This window comes from Schistocerca nitens, chromosome 6 (assembly GCF_023898315.1).
Source record: "Schistocerca nitens isolate TAMUIC-IGC-003100 chromosome 6, iqSchNite1.1, whole genome shotgun sequence".
In the NCBI taxonomy this organism is placed as follows: domain Eukaryota; kingdom Metazoa; phylum Arthropoda; class Insecta; order Orthoptera; family Acrididae; genus Schistocerca; species Schistocerca nitens.
In genome coordinates, this window is record NC_064619.1 from 470,740,222 (window position 1) to 470,762,015 (window position 21,794).

The 21,794-nt window shown below is 37.9% G+C and overlaps 1 protein-coding gene across 1 annotated transcript in view; it reads left to right on the forward strand.

Moving 5' to 3' along the window:
* Positions 1-21,794, forward strand: part of LOC126262617 (serine/threonine-protein phosphatase 2A activator-like) — a 215,460-nt gene that overhangs the window by 61,765 nt on the left and 131,901 nt on the right. The window contains exon 5 of the mRNA XM_049959373.1: positions 20,623-20,747. Within this exon, the coding sequence (XP_049815330.1) occupies positions 20,623-20,747 (125 nt within the window). The remainder of the gene's footprint in view (positions 1-20,622; positions 20,748-21,794) is intronic.

Below are 21,794 nucleotides of genomic sequence, written 5' to 3' on the forward strand. Positions count from 1 at the left end.
CTGGCTATTTCAGATTGATGGATCTTGACTCCTTCCTGATATTCTTACACATGATGTCAAAGGATATTCACTCCTGGTTTATTTTTGTTATTAGATAATTATTTTTATATTTTTGGATCATCAGACTGGTCACATTATGTTCTAATGGAGCCTAGGTGGTCACAAAATAGCTACAAGAAGAAGTGGCTTTGGAATATAATCTCTTTTTCACTTCTTTACATCAATACCCTCTATGTATATGATAAGGTAGCTTCTCACTTTCTGCTAAAAATACTTCTACATTTGCTGTTAATCTCTATTCCATCTCTCTTAATAATTGTAAAATACAAAATCTTTTTTAATAGCTCTTTAATTCTTCATTCTTAAGTTAAAAGGCATAATATATCCATAATTATTGCATTTTTATTATATTCACACACTCTTCTCAGAGATAACATGAGTTTTTGAGATTAATTTCCCTCCTCATCTGTTAAAAGTGACAACATACATTTGCATTTCCATAGACTTGCATGTTCCACTATTTCCTTTTCACTGATATGTTAGCATGTTACAATCTCTTTTAAGGATGAGTATTAGCTTCCTTCCTTTGCACTGCCTCCCCCCCCCCCCCCCCCCTCCATTTATCTGACATTGCTAACATATACTACAGACCACAACAGCAAAGATTCATTAGTTTATCATGCGTCTGAAACACAATTGTCTACGTCAGTATGTCATATATTTATTAACCTGGGTTACTTGAATTGTCTTTTGACTTTATCTACGAAAACAAGATGTAATCACCACAATGTGGTGGGGATCAAAGATGGGTTTTAGCAGTAGAAATATATGAATCTGGACAGATGGAAGGAAATATAAGAATAAGTGTGTTAGGACTGAAGAAATAAAGAATACAGATCCCACTCCACACACCAAGGTACTCTGCTTGATGGGTTCTTCACTGAGATGCTGAAGGATGAAGTGTGGTCGGCATGCCCTACAGCATGGACATGTCTTGGTTTCTCCTGTACAGGGACCTAACTACACTCCTATGAGTAGCTAATAGAGACTGGTAACAACACACCAGTTGTCAGTAGTAATTAGTCTTGTCATCATCAGTCTTTAAATCAGTGGTCACTCACCAGTACAAGTCCTATTCATAATTTCTATTGCTGATAGACCTGTAGACGTATGGGGCAATTCATTCAATATAGTCTGGTACTCAGGAATGAATTTAGCCACTGTAGTATGTTTGTTACCTTGCCACAGTGGGAACACTGGTTCCCATCAGATCACGGAAGTTAAGCGCTGTCAGGCTTGGTTAGTACTTGGACGGGTGACCATCCAGTCTGCTGAGTGTTGTTGGCAAATGAGGTGCACTCAGACCTTTTGAGGCCAATTGAGGAGCTACTTGACTGAGAAGTAGCGGCTCTGATCATGAAAACTGGTATGGCCAGGAGAACAGTGTGCTGACCACATGCCCCTCCATATCCACATCTAGTGACGCCTATTGACTGAGGATGACAAGGTGGTTGGTTGGTATCGTTGGGCCTTCTGAGGCCTGTCCAGAGTTTAGTTTAGTTTAGTTTTTAATTAGTATGTTTGTTGGAACAGTAAGTTCTATATAGACATTCAATTTCCTTCATTATGTGTTCACAAGAATTTGATAGCAGATGATATTTTGAGATGACTATATGTTTTACACCTTTCCATGGCAAAAATTCCTAGAAGTTATTACTTGTAAATAGTGATGCGTTATCAGTAAGAAGAATACAAGGCTTGCCTACATCTCTAAAATAGCCTCCTAAACATTTTATTTCTATATATGCATTGGATTGTTTAATGTAGTAAAGTTTACTGCACTTAGACCAACACTGTAGAAGTACCAAAGTATAAGTTGCTCCTCCTTGATCTGAAGATAACTATCCAAAAAAACCAACAGCAACAAATCAAGTAATCCTTTTGGTGTTATTGGATATAACTTACATATTAGATAGCTGTTATCATCTTTAACCAATGACATACCTCACAGGAGAACAGTAAGTTTACTTCTATCCTGCTTAAGTTCTTAAAGTAATAAAATTTATTCGTGTGCTTAATGCAATGGGAAAACCATATTAGATCTTCTTCCACACTCTGAGGTATGCATAATTTCCAACTAAATATGGCATTGTTTAATCTCCAGAATAAAATACCATCAATAGCTGGCCATAATTCCTACCTCGTCTGGTAACATTCTTGCATGTGTGCATTGCTGAAATTTCATGCTGAAATATGCATCCATCCTTGCTTTATCCTTGAATCAAGGTTCCTTACCTCGTTATTGGTGATAATTGAAATTAAAAAAATTAATCACAAAAATGACACCAGGTCTCTCAGTACGTTTCATGTCATTTGTACCTAAAGGTAATTTTGATAGTATATCAGGAACTTGGTTCACAGAAACCTTTATGTATTTCTATTTGGAATTCTTGTAAAGACAATGCCCACTTCATTATATGGTTATGTGGTAGTCTACTATCCACCAGGAACTATCTTTGATCCCCAAATTGACATCTGGAATATTTATATATTGTAAACAATAGCTTATTACTGCGAACGGTTGAAAGCAAAGGGAAACTACAGCCGTAATTTTTCCCGAGGGCATGCAGCTCTACTGTATGGTTAATGATGATGGCGTCCTCTTGGGTAAAATATTCCGGAGGTAAAATAGTCCCCCATTCAGATCTCCGGACAGGGACTACTCAAGAGGACGTTGTTATCAGGAGAAAGAAAACTGGCGTTCTACGGATCGGAGCGTGGAATGTCAGATCCCTTAATCGGGCAGGTAGGTTACAAAATTTAAAAAGGGAAATGGATAGGTTAAAGTTAGATATAGTGGGAATTAGTGAAGTTTGGTGGCAGGAGAAACAAGACTTTTGGTCAGACAAATACAGGGTTATAAATACAAAGTCAAATAGGGGTAATGCAGAAGTAGGTTTAATAATGAATAAAAAAATAGGAATGCGGGTAAGCTACTACAAACAGCATAGTGAACGCATTATTGTGGCCAAGATAGACACGAAGCCCACACCTACTACAGTAGTACAAGTTTATATGCCAACTAGCTCTGCAGGTGACGAAGAAATTGAAGAAATGTATGATGAAATAAAAGAAATTATTCAGATAGTGAAGGGAGACGAAAATTTAATAGTCATGGGTGACTGGAATTCGAGTGTAGGAAAAGGGAGAGAAGGAAACGTAGTAGGTGAATATGGATTGAGGGTAAGAAATGAAAGAGGAAGCCGCCTGGTAGAATTTTGCACGGAGCACAACTTAATCATAGCTAACACTTGGTTCAAGAATCATAAAAGAAGGTTGTATACATGGCAGAAGCCTGGAGATATTGACAGGTTTCAGATAGATTATATAATGGTAAGACAGATATTTAGGAACCAGGTTTTAAATTGTAAGAAATTTCCAGGGGCAGATGTGGACTCTGACCACAATCTGTTGGTTATGAACTGTAGATTAAAACTGAAGAAACTGCAAAAAGGAGCGAATTTAAGGAGGTGGGACCTGGATAAACTGAAAGAACAAGGGGTTGTACAGAGTTTCAGGGAGAGCATAAGGGAACAATTGACAGGAATGGGGGAAAGAAATACAGTAGAAGAAGAATGGGTAACTTTGAGGGATGAAGTAGTGAAGGCAGCAGAGGATCAAGTAGGTAAAAAGACGAGGTCTAGTAGAAATCCTTGGGTAACAGAAGAAATATTGAACTTAATTGATGAAAGGAGAAAATATAAAAATACAGTAAATGAAGCAGGCAAAAAGGAATACAAACGTCCCAAAAATGAGATCGACAGGAAGTGCAAAATGGCTAAGCAGGGATGGCTAGAGGACAAATGTAAGGATGTAGAGGCTTATCTCACTAGATGTAAGATAGATACTGCCTACAGGAAAATTAAAGAGACCTTTGGAGAAAAGAGAACCACTTGTATGAATATCAAGAGCTCAGATGGAAACCCAATTCTAAGCAAAGAAGGGAAAGCAGAAATGTGGAAGGAGTATATAGAGGGTCTATACAAGGGTGATGTACTGGAGGACAATGTTATGGAAATGGAAGAGGATTTAAATGAAGATGTAATGGGAGATATGATACTGAGTGAAGAGTTTGACAGAGCACTGAAAGACCTGAGTCGAAACAAGGCCCCGGGAGTAGATAACATTCGATTAGAACTACTGACTGCCTTGGGAGAGCCAGTCCTGACAAAACTCTACCATCTGGTGAGCAAGATGTATGAGACAGGCGAAATACCCTCAGACTTCAAGAAGAATATAATAATTCCAATCCCAAAGAAAGCAGGGGTTGACAGATGTGAAAATTACCAAACTATCAGTTTAATAAGTCACGGCTGCAAAATACTAACGCGAATTCTTTACAGATGAATTGAAAAACTAGTAGAAGCCGACCTTGGGGAAGATCAGTTTGGTTTCCAAGGAAATATTGGAACACGTGAGGCAATACTGACCCAATGACCTATCTTGGAAGCTAGATTAAGGAAAGGCAAACCTACATTTCTAGCATTTGTGGACTTAGAGAAAGCTTTTGACAATGTTAACTGGAATACTCTCTTTCAAATTCTAAACGCGGCAGGGGCAAAATACAGGGAACGATAGGCTATTTACAATTTGTACAGAAACCAGATGGCAGTTATAAGAGTCGAGGGGCATGAAAGGGAAGCATTGGTTGGGAAGGGAGTGGGACAGGGTTGTAGCCTGTCCCCGATGTTATTCAATCTCTATATTGAGCAATCAGTGAAGGAAACAAAAGAAAAATTCGGAGTAGGAATTATAATCCATGGAGAAGAAATAAAAACCTTGAGGTTCGCCGATGACATTGTAATTCTGTCAGAGACAGCAAAGGACTTGATAGAGCAGTTGAACGGAATGGACACTGTCTTGAAAGGAGGATATAAGATGAACATCAACAAAAGCAAAACCAGGATAATGGAATGTAGTCGAATTAAGTCGGGAGATGCTGAGGGTATTAGATTAGGAAATGAGACACTTAAAGTAGTAAAGGAGTTTTGCTATTTGGGGAGCAAAATAACTGATGATGTCAAAGTAGAGAGGATATAAAATGTAGACTGGCAATGGCAAGGAAAGCGTTTCTGAAGAAGAGAAATTTGTTAACATCGAGTATAGATTTAAGTGTCAGGAAGTCATTTCTGAAAGTATTTATATGGAGTGTTGTGATGTATGGAAGTGAAACATGGACGATAAATATTTTGGATAAGAAGATAATAGAAACTTTTGAAATGTGGTGCTACAGAAGAATGCTGAAGATTAGATGGGTAGATCACATAACTAATGAGGAGATATTGAATAGGATTGGGGAGAAGAGAAGTTTGTGGCACAACTTGACTAGAAGAAGGGATCGGTTGGTAGGACATGTTCTGAGGCATCAGGGGATCACCAATTTAGCATTGGAGGGCGGTGTGGAGGGTAAAAATCGTAGAGGGAGACCAAGAGATGAATACATCAAGCAGATTCAGAAGGATGTAGGTTGCAGTAGGTACTGGGAGATGAAGAAGCTTGCACAGGATAGAGTAGCATGGAGAGCTGCATCAAACCAGTCTCAGGACTGAAGACCACAACAACAACAGCTTATTACTCCTTCTCTGTTGATGTGTAATTTAATTCATGCTTGTTGAAGCTGCTGCTTATCAAAGTGATAGTCTTATTTTCACCAATTTCCGAAGTCTATTCTCCTTGAAATAATTCTGCCATGACACCATATTCTGATGCACCTGTTCCTAACTTATATGCCTCATGTTACACACTTCACTTCACTTTCATTAGTGCTTCTTTAATATTCTTAAATGCTGCCCCTCATCACATAAATATTTAGTTCTTACAAAAGGAGGCCATGATGTTGGGATCACGGATTTACTTCAAACTTTTAGTGGGCCGTTATAGCAACATAATGTGCGAGTAGTAAGATGCACTAGTCTGACAATTCTGAAAAAAATCACAAGAGAAGTCTTATACTTCTGTCACACAACTGATGTATCTGTGCGTAGGTGCTGGATATTTAAATTCATGGTGGTCAAGTAGTTAGCATTCAAGCATCATAAGACAAACGTGTATGAGACAATGTTTTGGACATCTTACCACAGGTTAACTGCCAAATGTGGCCGCCTGCTCGAAGCATCGAGGTGCAAAGTAGTTCCACATACATTACCACACTGCATGTATAAGAGATTTCACAAATCATGACAGGCATACATTTTCAGGAAAACTCCATGCGTTTCTTCATTTGCTTGTCAATAGCTAGAAATATGTGATTCTTGAGTTTCTCCCAGTGTATTTGATAATCAAAATATCCACGGGTGTGCTGCCAGTCTATAGTGTCCAACGGGCACAATATTTCGGCGATCATACATGTCGCCATCATCAGGTGAACTGACGGACTGAGCTCCTGTGAACGTGCCGGCACGGAGATCAGTACGCTATGGCTTATTAAACTGATAGTTTGGTAATTTTCTCATACATCTTGCTCACCAGATGGTAGAGTTTTGTCAGGGCAGGCTCTCCCAAGGCTGTCAGTAGTTCTAATGAAATGTTGTCTACTCCCGGGGCCTTGTTTCGACTAAGGTCTTTCAGTGCTCTGTCAAACTCTTCACGCAGTATTATATCTCCCATTTCATCTTCATCTACATCCTCTTCCATTTCCATAATATTGTCCTCAAGAGCATTGCCCATGTATAGACCCTCTGTATACTCCTTCCACCTTTATGCTTTCCCTTCTTTGCTTAGAACTGGGTTTCCGTCTGAGCTCTTGATATTCATGCAAGTGGTTCTCTTTTCTCCAGAGGTCTCTTTAACTTTCCTGTAGGCAGTATCTAACTTACCCCTAGTGATATACACTCTACATCCTTACATTTGTCCTCTAGCCATGCCTGCTTAGCCATTTTGCACTTCCTGTTGATCTCATTTTTGAGATGTTTGTATTCCTTTTTGCCTGTCTCATTTTTGTATTTTCTCCTTTCATCAATTACATTCAATATCTCTTCTGTTACCCTAGGATTTCTATTCTTTCCTTGCTAATGGCTGGTTGCCCCAAAAAATAATTTCATACTCAATGAGAGAATGAAAATAGCCATAGTATGCCACTTTTGCAGTGTTAGGTTCAACACATGTAGTGACAACGCATAAAGCATAGGTAGCAGAGCTAAGCCTCTTACAGAGATCAATAATATGTGAAGACCAGTTCATTTTCTTGTCAGTGTGCACTCCAAGAAATTTTGTTGTTTCCATTCTTACTATTGGTTGATTACCACATGTCACACTTATCTCTCTTTTTCTGTTTTTGTCATGTCAAGTATAAAACAAAGTTTACATTAGTGTCAGGCATATTGCACTTACTATGCAAGCTCATGTTCATACGACAGTCAAATGAAGAGTGAGATGCAAAAGCCAGCAACAAACATTATGAATTATCACCATATAAATCTGTGATAGTGAACAGACGGAAGTACATTTGAACATATCATTTTTGTTGCATATTTCCAAGTGCAGGCTGAAAGTATTTCAACTCTAGAATATATTTAATTTTGTAAACTGCTTGGCATTTTATTAGCCTCAAAGAGTACTGTCATCTGTTCCAGATAAGAGTGGGTCTGCTATCTGCACAAATATTGTTTTTTTCCTGTAAATTTTCCATCACGTCGAAACTTCCAGAGATTTTAAGCAAATGAATATGCGTGAAATATGTCCATTCCACCAATTTACATCATATACAGAAGCAAGATACTGGATGGGTTGAATTGCCATTAAATGTTTCACTGCACTTACATTACTACCACATGGTGAACTGCTGTGGCTTGTTCTAAAGAAATTCTGTTCCACACTGATGTTAAAATTCCTTAAACTATAGCAGATATTGTGAAATTTATTAAAATTCTGTATCAGATAGCAGACCCATATTAAAATATTGACTATGTTTCATTTCTGTGGTTGGTAATTTGAGTAACTTGTTTAATTCATCCAGATAGATGTGTGCTGATAATGTAACACCCAATCGCTGATAAAGCAGTATTGTAGCCAACACTTTTTGATACATCATTATACAGGGTTGTCAGCAACAGTTTGAAAAGCTTGTAAGGGTGTTGCAGTGTATGTTGTGCTGAGAAGTAATTGTTAAGAAAAAAATTCTATATAGTGCGCTGTTTCTAAATTAATTACCGCTGAAGTTAGCCAGTCAGGCCATTGCACATGAAGATTCAAGTGGTCCACCAGATACAATTTTTTTCAGTTGTTTTCATAGTGTAGATGATAACACATGAGGATGCACAGCCTTTGACTCGGGTTCAATCCTTACCGCTGTCCTATGACCAATTTGTCAGTGATTTGTGTTTACTTCATTGTATGTATTATTATGCTGTAACTGTTCAGCTTTAGCAAACCAAACAAAGAACATGTTTGGTGACATAGTCTGTGGTGGGGTGCTTGAATTTGCATGTTCAATGGCCTGATTGACTAATTTCAGTGATAACTAACCCAGAATGATGCAAAATATCAAAAGGATGAATAGTTGCAATATCGCTTAGCTTCTTTCCCAATGCGATCTTTGTACTGCATCTTCGGTAATGAAGGAGAAGTTTTCAAAAAAGTCTGTTGACATAATCAGTTCAGTTTGTGATATCTTCTATGGTCACTTTAAATTGCTTCCTCTGGTGTTTAGCAGTGTAGTGTTAATTAAGAAGAACCAAAATCTTTGCTTTTCTTTTTTCTACTTTCAGCTGCATTGTTTCTGTGTAAATCCTCTGTTTACATTGACTTAATCTTTGAGATCAATATTTTCAAATTCAGAAACATCTTCCAGAAATTTTTTCAGGGCCTCTGATCTTGGATATTACACAGCAGTGAAGAATACGGTCCTTCGATTCCAAACTACATGATTTTACTAAGCAACACATTATAAACTTCCTTTTCTGCGCCATGTATTGACATTAATTTTAAATCCTGATACACTGTGCACACACAAACTGAATGTTAACCTGCTCTGGATACTGGTGTGTAGCACTTTGAACATGATTCACAAAATTTTGGAAATCCATCTTTTGATCCATTTCTGGTGAGCAACCTATATTTCTTTCAAATTGCTCAGTAGCAAGTTTCTGAACTTTTTCTCTCTTACTTACAAGAACTTTTTCTTTCTTACCCAAAAGGAAACAATCTTTTTTACTGGACAAATTTTACTAAGTTCTTGATGTTCAAAAAATTCCATAACCTTTTGAATTATGTTGGCTGGAAGTTTATTTACATACTTGGTTCTTGTGTGGCCCAATATTTCTCTTTTTCATCATCAGGCTCCTTGCTGCTTTTGCCATTTTTTCTTTAACATAAAATTCTTCCATAGTCTTCTTGATTGACCGTCTTGGAAGATGGGAAACTGCGGGATCCTAGTTCTGTTAAGTCAGGAACAATGGCTTGCCAAACTTGAAGACTTTTTTGTGTGTTTTGTGTTCTGAAGAAAGTAGTCCTTGTGAAAATGTCTCTAATAGCTACACTAAGTTACAGAAGCAGCTGAAACTTGATAGATGTCTATGCAGTTTCATTACATACAGTCTGTACAAATTTTAACAAAAGGGCTTGGACTCTTAGCTCAATTCACATAGAACTCTTATACTACACTGCGCTCTCTCCCTCCCTCTCCCTCCCTCCCTCTCTCTCTCTCTCTCTCTCTCTCTCTCTCTCTCACACACACACACACACACACACACACACACACACACACACACCATCTTCATAATGTTTATCCCAACCTGCAGGGTCTGTTTGTTTCATGATTTGGCAAATTTATTTTATCTAAATTTGTGACTGAACGCTCTTGTCAAGAAACTTAAGGGAGAAGAGATCTGGGCACCATCTGTCAGTGCATTGTGTTTTACTTCGTAGTATGTGTTATTATGCTTTAACTGTTTGTGTATCACTCTCCTGAGGTGAACATTGGGGCAAGTCCACTGTTTGCCTTCACAATCATGGAAACCATCTAAAAATCACACTTAGGCTGGACAGTGCACAGCACATATTTGATCCAAGTCTCGCTGACTTCCTTGTCTCACAAGGTACTGCACTGTACATTAAGCTATATGAGCAGGTTTCTTATGTCTATATTACTGAATACATACACTCAAGAGTGAGTGGCACAGTGGTGGGTTCATGTGTTGCTGGGTGGAAGATGAAAGAAGGAACGAACTGATGGCTGGCTCCTTAGACCTCAGCAACAGGTACGGGATGCTAATCAGTGATGATAACACCTCTGAGCCACCATCGGATGCCTCTCCTGTAGGGCCAGCAACTGATTCTCCTGCCAGTCTGAATAAGAGCAGAGGTTGGGTATGCTAATCATTTGGAGATTGAATGTTAGGCAGGTGGTGGGATAGCGTGCAGGGCAGGAAATGGTGCCAGTGAGTTATCATTATGTTTGCCAGGGGGTCTCACCTGTGACGTGGAGGAGACCCTGTTAGTGGCTATTGAGTGCACTGGGTGTAACCAGCTGCAACTTTGGCACATGTTGGCACAAGTAATGCTGTGCTTGGGTGCTGAGGCCCTCTTCAATTCCTTTTGGCAGATGGCTTATTTGGTGAAGGCAACTAGCATGCATGTAGGGTGCAAGTAAGCAGTCATTTTGTAGCATCATATGGTTCTCTGATTTGGAGCAGAGTACAAGGTCTATACTAGTGGCTCAGATGTCTCTGTGATAGTTATCAGATGTGAATTTCTGAAACTCCACTGTTTATTGAAGAATTGTAGGGTTCCCCATAATAGGTCAGGCGTGCACTATACACAAGAAGTGACTCCTAGGGTAGCAGAGTTTGTGTGGTGCAGGCAAGGTTTTTTTTTTTAGATTAGAGGAGCCTCTCTTGGAATGACTGCCTGCCAAAATCGAAGTTACATCAGCTACAAGGCTCTCAGAGAATGCTCATCATCACAGATCAGATACAGAAAAGGTTAATATGATTTTAGTAAATTGCAGAGCATCCAATGAAAGGTCCCAGAATTAGTATCACTTATTGAAGGGTATAATGCCCTGACAGTAATAGGAACAGAAAGCTGTTTGAGACTGGAAGTGAATAGCAATGAGAACCTAAGTTCAGATTGGCATATTTATTGTAAGGAGAGGTTAGTTGCCATTGGTGGCGGTATTTTTATTGCAGTGAAGAATTTGATAATATTTAGCAAAGTTATCACAGATCTCAAATGTGAATTAATGTAGGTGAAGTTCAGTATCAAAGGTTAGTCAATAATGTTAATCAGATGCTTTTATACATTGCCTGGATCTGGATCCATAGTGGTAGAGCTCCTCAGAGAGAACGTACAGAATATCATTAATAATTTTCCTGATCATGCTGTTGTAATGGGTGGAGGTATAGATTGAGAGAGTGATGCTATCAACTCTGATTCAGAGACAAGGATTCATGTGGTATTATTCTGAATGTCTCATCTGAAACTTACTTGGAACAGATAGTTAGAGAGCCAACTAGTGAAGGTAACATCTTAGCCCCCACAGCAACCAAAAAATTTTGGCTTATTGAATCAGTTAATCTAAAGGAAGGTATCAGTGATCATAAGACTGTGATGGTAACTGTGAATACAGGTTTTACAAGGAATATTAAGAAATGTAGGAAGATATTTTTGCTTAGCAAAAGTGACAGAATACAAATTGCAGGGTATCTTAGAAGTCAGCATCAAATATTCAGTGATGACACTGAAGATTTGGAGCACAAATGGAAAAAAAATCAAAAGCATCATTCAGTATGTCTTGGACAAGCATGTTCTGAGCAAGATCTTAAGGGATGAGAAAGATTCACCCTGGTTTAATAGCCATGTTAAAAAATTTCTCTTTAAACAAACAGAACGTCATCTCATATTGAAGAGAAACCAAAACTTAGTTGACAAACTAAAGCTGAACAAAGGGAAAATGAGCTTAATGAGTGCAATGAGTGAAGCAGTCAGTGACTTTGAAAGAAAAATTTTGTCAATCGATGTAAGTAAAAACCCTGACAGGTTTTAGTCTTATGGACAGTCAGTAAGTAGTTTGAAATAATCTATTCATTCACTCAAAGACCTTACTGGCACTGAAATGGAAGATAACACAGCGAAGGACAAAATACTGAATTTGGTCTTCCAAAATTGTTTCGTCACAGAGAATCATAACACAGTCCCTTTTTTCAATCATCGTACTTAAGTCAAAACTGAACAAACTGAAATAACTGATCATGGGATAGAAAAGCCACTAGAATCACTTAGCAGTGGAGAGACATCAGGACTAGGTGAGATACCTGTAAGAGTCTACAAATATTATGAGAAATAACTTGTGCCCCTTCTAGCATCAATTTATCATAGATCACTAGAGCAATGACGTGTACCTAGCGAAGGGAAAAATGTGTGTCATTCCCATTTTCAAGAAGTGCCTCAGGACAGAGGCACACAATTACAGACTTATATTACTGAGGTCAGTGTGCTGTAGAATTATGTAACATGTTTTATGTTCAAGAATTCTGATATTTTTGGAGAATGAAAATCTCCTCTATAAAAATCAATGTGGATCCTGCAAATAGAGATCCCACAGAACTCAGCTCACTCTGTTCTTCCATAAGATCCGTAGTGCTGTAGAAAATGGCACTCAGTGTGATGCCATGTTCTTTGACTTCAGGAAGGCATTTGACACCATCCTCCACTGCTGTATAGTGAGAAAAATACAAGGTTATCAAGTATCAGACCAGATTTGTAACTGTATTCAACATTTTCTTGCAGACAGAACTCATATGTCCCTCTTAACAGAAGAAAATTGACAGATGTAAAGGTAACTTCTGAAGTACACCAAGGAAGTGTGATAGGACCATATTTGTTTGCAAAGTATATAATTGATCTAGTAGAAACTGTTGGATGCTTTTTTAGACTGTTCATAGATGATGCTATTGTCTACAGCAAATTAGCAGTGCCAGAAGACAGTATTGATGTGTAGAATGATCTGTAGAGGACTGATGAATGGTGCAGGCTTTGGCAGTTGATCCTGAACATAAATAAATGTAACATATTGTGCATACACAGGAAAAGAAATGCACTACTGTACAACTGCAGTTGATGAGAAAATGCTGGAAATAGTATCTAACAGTAATTATCCATAGTGACCTTAAGTGGAATGAGTTTGAACTATCAGGTTGGACTGATAGAAGAGCTGGAGAAAATCCAACAAAGAGCATTGCATTTCATCTTGTGATCATTTAGTTGGGACAAGAGCATTACCGAGATGCTCAACAAATTCCATTGTTACAAGAGAGGCGTTGTGCATCACAGAGAGGTTTACTATTGAAATTTCAAGTGAGCACTTTCCAGGATGAGCCAGACAATATATTACTTCCTCACTCTTACATCGCACATGAAGAGAAAATTCAAGAAATTAGAGCCAATACAGAAGCTGTAGATATAGATTGTTCTTTCATTAATACCAAATGTGTAAATCGTTCGAACTGTATACTGTTGATACTGCTTTAATTTCTCAATTCATTTTTCATTTATTACCTCAATTCATTTTTTATTTATTACCTTTGTAGTCCCCCCACCCCCCCACCCCCACCCCCCTCCCTCCACCCCATGAACCAGGGACCTTGCCATTGGTGGGGAGACTTGTGTGCCTTAGCGATACAGATAGCCATACCATAGGTGCAACCACAGCAGAGGGGTGTTTGTTGAGAGGCCAGACAAACGCGTGGTTCCTGAAGAGGGGCAGCAGCCTTTTCAGTAATTGCAGGGGAAACAGTCTGGATGATTGAACTGGCCTTGTAACACTAACCAAAATGGCCTTGCTGTGCTGGTACTGCGAATGGCTGAAAGCAAGGGGAAACTACAGCTGTAATTGTTCCCGAGGGCATGCAGCTTTACTGTATGGTTAAATGATGATGGCATCCACTTGGGTAAAATATTCCGGAGGTAAAATAATCTGCCATTCGGATCTCCGGGCAGGGACTACTCAAGAGGACGTCGTTATCAGGAGAAAGAAAACAGCATGGAATGTCAGATCCCTTAATCAGGCTGGTAGGTTATAAAATTTAAAAAGGGAAATGGATAGATTAAACTTAGATGTAGTGGGAATTAGGGAAGTTCAGTGGCAGGAGGAACAAGACTTTTGGTTAGGTGAATACAGGGTTATAAATACAAAATCGAATGCAGGAGCAGGTTTAATAATGAATAAAAAAATAGAAGTGAGGGTAAGCTACTACAAACAGCATAGTGAAAGCATTATTGTGGCCAAGATAGACAGGAAGCCCACACCTACAACAGTAGTACAAGTTTATGTGCCAACTAGTTCTGCAGATGCTGAAGAAACTGATGAAATGTATGATGAGATAAAAGAAATTATTCAGATAGTGAAGGGAGACAAAAAATTATTAGTCATGGGTGACTGCAATTCGATAGTACGAAAAGGGAGAGAAGGAAATGTAGGTGAATATGGATTGGGGTTAAGAAATGTAAGAGGAAGCCGCCTGGTAGAATTTTGCACAGGGTATAACTTAATCATAGCTAACACTTGGTTCAAGAATCATGACCGAGCGAGGTGGTGCAGTGGTTAGACACTGGACTCGCATTCGGGAGGACGACGGTTCAATCCCGCGTCCGGCCATCCAGATTTAGGTTTTCCGTGATTTCCCTAAATCACTCCAGGTAAATGCCGGGATGGTTCCCCTGAAAGGGCACGGCCGACTTCCTTCCCCATCCTTCCCTAATCCGATGAGACCGATGACCACGCTGTCTGGTCTCCTTCCCCAAACCAACCAACCAACCAACCAAGAATCATGAAAGAAGGTTGTATACATGGAAGAAGCCTGGATATACTAGAAGGTATCAGATAGATTATATAATGGTAAGACAGAGATTTAGGAACCAGGTTTTAAATTGTAAGACATAAACTGAAGAAACTGGAAAAAGGTGGGAATTTAAGGAGATGGGACCTGGATAAACTGACTAAACCAGAGGTTGTACTGAGTTTCAGGGAGAGCATAAGGGAACAATTGACAGGAATGGGGGAATGAAATACAGTAGAATAAGAATGGGTAGCTTTGAGGGATGAAGTAGTGAAGGCAGCAGAGGATCAAGTAGGTAAAAAGACGAGGGATAGTAGAAATCCTTGGGTAACAGAAGAAATATTGAATTTAATTGATGAAAGGAGAAAATATAAAAATACAGTAAATGAAGCAGGCAAAAAGGAATACAAACGTCTCAAAAATGAGATCGACAGGAAGTGCAAAATGGCTAAGCAGGGATGGCTAGAGGAGAAATGTAAAGGTGAAGAGGCTTATCTCGCTAGGGGTAAGATAGATACTGCCTACAGAAAAATTAAAGAGACCTTTGGAGAAAAGAGAAACACTTGTATGAATATCAAGAACTCAGATGGAAACCCAGTTCTAAGCAAAGAAGTGAAAGCAGAAAGGTGGAAGGAGTATATAGAGGGTCTATACAAGGGCGATGTACTGGAGGACCATATTATGGAAATGGAAGAGGATGTAGATGAAGATGAAATGGGAGATATGATACTGCATGAAGAGTTTGACAGAGCACTGAAATACCTAAGTCGAAACAAGGCCCTGGGAGTAGACAACATTCCATTAGAATTACTGACAGCCTTGGGAGAGCCAGTCCTGACAGAACTCTGCCATCTGGTGAGCAAGATGTGTGAGACAGGCGAAATACCCTCAGACTTCAAGAAGAATATAATAATTCCAATCCCAAAGAAAGCAGGGGTTAACAGATGTGAAAATTACCGAACTATCAGTTTAATAAGTCACAGCTGCAAAATACTAACGTGAATTCTTTACAGACAAATGGAAAAACTGGTAGCAGCCAACCTCGGGGAAGATTAGTTTGGATTCCGTAGAAATGTTGGAACTCATGAGGCAATACTGACCCTACAACTTATCTTATAAGATAGATTAAGGAAAGGCAAACCTGAGTTTCTAGTGTTTGTAGACTTAGAGAAAGCTTTTGACAATGTTGACTGGAATACTCTCTTTCAAATTCTGAAGGTGGCAGGTGTAAAATACAGGGAGCGAAAGGCTATTTACAATTAGTACAGAAACCAGATGGAAGTTATAAGAGTGGAGGGACATGAAAGGGAAGCAGTGGTTGGGAAGGGAGCGAGACAGGGTTGTAGCCTCTCCCCGATGTTATTGAATCTGCTTATTGAGCAAGCAGTAAAGGAAACAAAAGAAAAATTCGTAGCAGGTATTAAAATCCATGGAGAAGAAATAAAAACTTTGAGGTTCGCCAGTGACATTGTAATTCTATCAGACACAGCAAAGGGCCTGGAAGAGCAGTTGAACAGAATGGACAGTGTATTGAAAGGAGGATATAAGATGAACACAAACAAAAGCAAAACGAGGATAATGGAATGTAGTTGAATTAAGTTGGGTGATGCAGAGGGAATTAGATTAGGAAATGAGATTCTTAAAGTAGTAAAGGTGTTGTGTTATTTGGGCAACAAAATAACTGATGATGGTCAAAATAGAGAGGATATAAAATGTAGATTGGCAATGGCATGGAAAGCATTTCTGAAGAAGAAAAATTTGTTAACAACGAGTATAGATTTAAGTGGCAGGAAGTCGTTTCTGAAAGTATTCGTATTCAGTGTAGCCATGTATGGAAGTGAAACATGGACGATAAATATTTTAGACAAGAAGAGAATAGAAGCTTTCGAATTGTGGTGCTACAGAAGAATGCTGAAGATTAGATGGGTAGCTCACATAACTAATGAGGAGGTATTGAATAGAATTGTGGAGAAGAGGAGTTTGTGGCACAACTTGACTAGAATAAGGGATCAGTTGGTAGGACATTCTGAGGCATCAAGGGATCACCAATTTAGTATTGGAGGTATCAGTTGGTAGGACATGTTCTGAGGCATCAAGGGATCTCCAATTTAGTATGGGAGGGCAGTGTGGAGGGTAAAAATCATAGAGGGAGACCAAGAGATGAATACATTAAGCAGATTCAGAAGGATGTAGGTTGCAGTAGGTACTGGGAGATGAAGAAGCTTGCACAGGATAGAGTAGCATGGAGAGCTACATCAAACTAGTCTCAGGACTGAAGACCACAACAGCAATCTTTGTAGTTTCTATTTGTTTTTATTTATATCATGCATCTTTAGCAGTTGACCATCATAGAATGGGAGACCATTTGCTTTGGGAATTACACTTTGATTTTGCAATCTCATTGTGTCTATGAAAAGTTACCAATATCAGCACTGCTGCTGTTGTAAATTGTACGAGGGAAGTTAGATTATATAAAATGACAAAGCACTCAAATGGCTGGTCAGTGTGGCCGAGCTGTTCTAGGTGCTTCAGTCTGGATCCGCGCGAACGCTACAGTCGCAGGTTCGAATCCTGCCTTGGGCATGGTTGTGTGTGATGTCCTTAGGTTAGTTAGGTTTAAGTAGTTCTAAATTCTAGGGGAATGATGACCTCAGATGTTAAGTCCCATAGTGCTCAGAGCCATTTGAACCATTTGACCCAAATGTAGCTCTATCAATGTATGCTCTGAAAAATTAAAAATTCAAATCTCCACATAGCATTACCATATGCTACATGCAAGATAAGAAGTTTTATTACACACCAAACTGTTTCATATATAATTCAAAATTACCAGTTGGAGCTCTCTATGTTGTGACTATTACTATTAATTTACCATAAAAATCTTACTTCTGAAGCACAAGCTTCAAAAGAATGGTTAGAGCAAAGTCTTTAGTTATTAGTGATTTTATATTTGAATCTGTTCATAATGTAAATGGAAACTACTTTTTCCATAGCTGACCAGCAGTAGCTAGATACTAAGTGATATACATTAATACTCACTATTTCTGCATTGGTGATCAAATGATGTTCAGAAACACATATTATGTTGACATAGTTCGTAGAGTGCAATTCATCCAAACAATTCAGTAGTCAATATATTTTATTCTTTGATGTTCTAATGTTTTGCTGTGATAAGTGTACTTTAAACTCGTTTCTGTCTTCAAGTGTATGAGGTTCCAAACTTTCAGTTATCTAAAATTATTTTAATGCTTATAGACTGACATCTGAGTTTCCCCTAAGGAATGTTGCTGGCCTTGTACCAGTAATTACAAGGACACTACCATGACTTTTCAGTGTTGCTCCACCACCACTTCCCCGTTGATAGATTATTCCATAAACCCATAATTTCGCTTCCCATACCTACTAGGAAGCAGGCCATGACTCATAAAACCTACAGGCCAGAAGCATCGATGGGAACCAGATATACATTTGACCTTATAACTGAGAAAACCAGGCAATCTAACGTGATGCTGGCTCAACTCAGAGCATTGTGCAGATGAGGCTAATCAGTATGCTTTGAAGTGGAAAGAAGCTTGACATTTGTATAGTTTGTTGCTGAAGCTATTGTTATTGGATCGCTCTTGATACTGTAGCCCTGAGCCCTGTCGGTACTGTTTTCTGCCGCATCCATTATCATAATATTTTTTCCTAATTCTTCCTACAACAACTAGCCCGCGTCTCTTCCATGACTGCTACCTAACACCAAGACTTTCTTACTTTCTCTGGAACCACAGGTTTCCTCTCGAAGGCATGCTGTGCCTTGGCCACACATAAGTCTACTGGTGACTTTTCCTTTTCCAACCAAGATAGAATGGCAAAGCTGTGATGAAACTACCAGATACTGTTCTCTTCCTGTAGTCTCTGTTTCCTGCTACAGCTTCCCACTTCTCACTATCCATCTCCTGGAAAAAAAAATCCTAGCTACAGTCATAAACTAAGTTATGTGGCACATTACATTTTCAAATCACAAGACAGTTAAAAAAAATGACCTAGAGAAACATATATGTGATATGAAATACAAATCAGAAAATGAAATCTTCAGTATTGCTTACAGATCTGATTTTTGGACTGTACCAATTGGAGTACCACAGGGAAGTGTTCTAGGAACTCTCTTACTTCTAATTTATGTAAACAACATCAAAATTCCAGTCAGTGCTACTCATATAACACTGTTTGCTGATGATAAAAATGTTTTTGTAACTGATGTAAACCTAGTGTTGCCAACATCTGCAACTAGAGTTTTGAAATATTTACAAAAATGGTTTGAAATGAAGAAGTTAACTTTAAATATTTCAAAAACTAATTACATACATTACAGGAAAACAGTCACAAAATGACCTGGACTCTTACTGTACTTATCCAGATAAATGGAACTAGGGCAGGTCAATCAAACTACATCTAGCATGAACACAATTAGTCAATGTTTCAAATATACACTAATACTAGCTTCAATAAAAATCGGAATACAAAATAAGTAAGTTAAGAGAGTAGTTGTCACAAAATGTTTAAGTGTCCATATGGATGAAAATTTAAGTTGGAAAGCCCACTGACTGACTAACAAGTTAAGTTCTGCTTGCTTTACACTATGTGTAATTAGTAATGTGCCTAGTAAGCAGTGTAGCAGAACTGTCTACTTTGCTTACATTCACAGTACTATGACCTACAGCCTCACTTTCTGGGATAACAATACTACAAATCTAAAAACCACCTTCACACTACAAAAACGAGCTGTCAGAATAATTACCAACAGTTCCAGGCTAACACTCTCCAAGCAGCTATTCCAACAGCTAAATATTCTATCTTTACCAATACTCTGCATACAAAATGTAAGTAACATAAAAAGATGCATTGAAAATTTCAAAACCAACTCAGATCTGCATTCATATAATACAAGAATGTGCAATGATATCCATGTGTAAAGAGTAAACAATGCTATTGTGTAGAAACAAATAAACATTCAAGGTACAAAATTGTATAACTAATTTCCAGCATGTATTAAAGAAATTAAAAAAAAAATTGTCTACATTTAAGAAAGCAGTATTCAAGTTTTTAGTGATCAGCTGCTATTACAGTGAAATGAATACCTCAACAACCTAGCAGAAAATAATTACAGTCGTGTAATATGTTGATCTCATACGCCACAGACAATGTTAATAGTATTTTCTGTCAAATGTTTGCTATGGTCCGAATTAATATTCTGAACAGAAGTGTTACAGCTATTATTTGTTTTTATTAAAATCTCAGCAAATAAGTGTTTCATGAAAAATATCTTCTATGTAATTAATCAAAGTTGTATGCAATTTTAATGTAAGATTGTGTAGGGTACTGTGCACTTTTGTATACGTAGGGTACTATACATCCTTATATTTGTACATGTGTGTGTATTTATTTATTTATTTTTCTATCCTTCGTATTTTATGATGAAATCCATGCATTTATAAATTGTCTCTGGATGAATAAACTGCTGCTACTACTACTACTAATGTTTCACCTGGACAGGATACTAATGTGTATTTAAAAAGATCATAATATCTTTAAACATACACTTAATACTCTTGAAAAATGGTTTGATTTGCACACTTAAAATAATGGCAGAGACACTTAGTCAGAGAAATTATATGTTGAAATGGTGTAATATCATCATGAAAAAAGGACAGTAGAAAAATTTTGGTAATCAATCAACAAGGTGTAGAATTATATTTCACAGTTTATAGCAATTATAATGTACTGAAAAGTTTTCTTTTTACAGTTACATAAAAGTGATTCACAAATTGCAAACCACGTATGGCTTGAGATATGCTAGGAGACATGGCATCTGGCGATTAGATGATCCTATGTACCTACCATACATATGGGGCAGTTCTCAGCTCATAGGTAAGAGAAGGGAAATGACATGTATCTTTTATAATGTATATTATTTGCAAATTCCTGACCCCACCCATTTCAAGGCTTTATCACAGATACAAATATGTTGACAAATATGTTGACAGATACACACCTTCTCTCTTTAAACAGTTTTTTGGAAATCTGTATCTACGGTGCACAATTATACAGTATCGTTATTGTGTTCTGTTTCATTGTACTGCACACTCAGATGCAATACTAGCTGGGGTACCTGGCTTCACTCAGGAGCTTGATACAAGACTGTGTGGTAGTTGGAATAAATGGATTAAAGTATGAGAGGTAATTTTTGTAAATGAAAACTTATTCTATTTACAGTACTTGTCAATGTATAACAGGTAAAAAAGAAATATTGAAAACATATTCTAACTATTTACAAACCTTGTTTATAAACAATATTTTTGTTTTGTTATACAGAGTATATATGTTCAAATTTTTTGGATTTCTTACTCAAAAGCAAGCTACATATAACTGACTGTGAGAGAAACAGAAGTCTTTGAGGTTGATACCACAATATTTTAAAGTCTGTCCTTGTACGTTGTTAATTGTAAGACTGTAGACTAATTTGGTTGGAAATTGCAGTCTTTGAAATTGAAATGGCAGTTCAGTAGTATTCTGGGGATAAATGTGTTTCCTTTGTACTTTCCAGTCCCAAGTTCGGCTTCAATGATGTTATTTGATAGCTATTTGACAAACATCCTTGTTCCATTACATTGTTTTGGTGAGTTGAAATTTCTGAGTAGTATGGTCAGAGATCCAATTTTAAGTTGAAGGCAGCGTAATGGCATTGCTGATACCTGCAAAGAGTTTGAAAATTGTGTAGGGAAGTTCACACTTTTTTCAGTATTTACTATCATGTCAGTCATTTGTATATTCTTTCTTCACTGGGAATATCCTTTGGAATAGTAAAGTTGATATTATCGACAATATTATTTTTAGTTGCCAAAATTTCCATTTCAAATAGCCAGTCCATTTTGGTATAGTTGGTGAACAATGTTTGCATAAATTTGTTGATGTGTT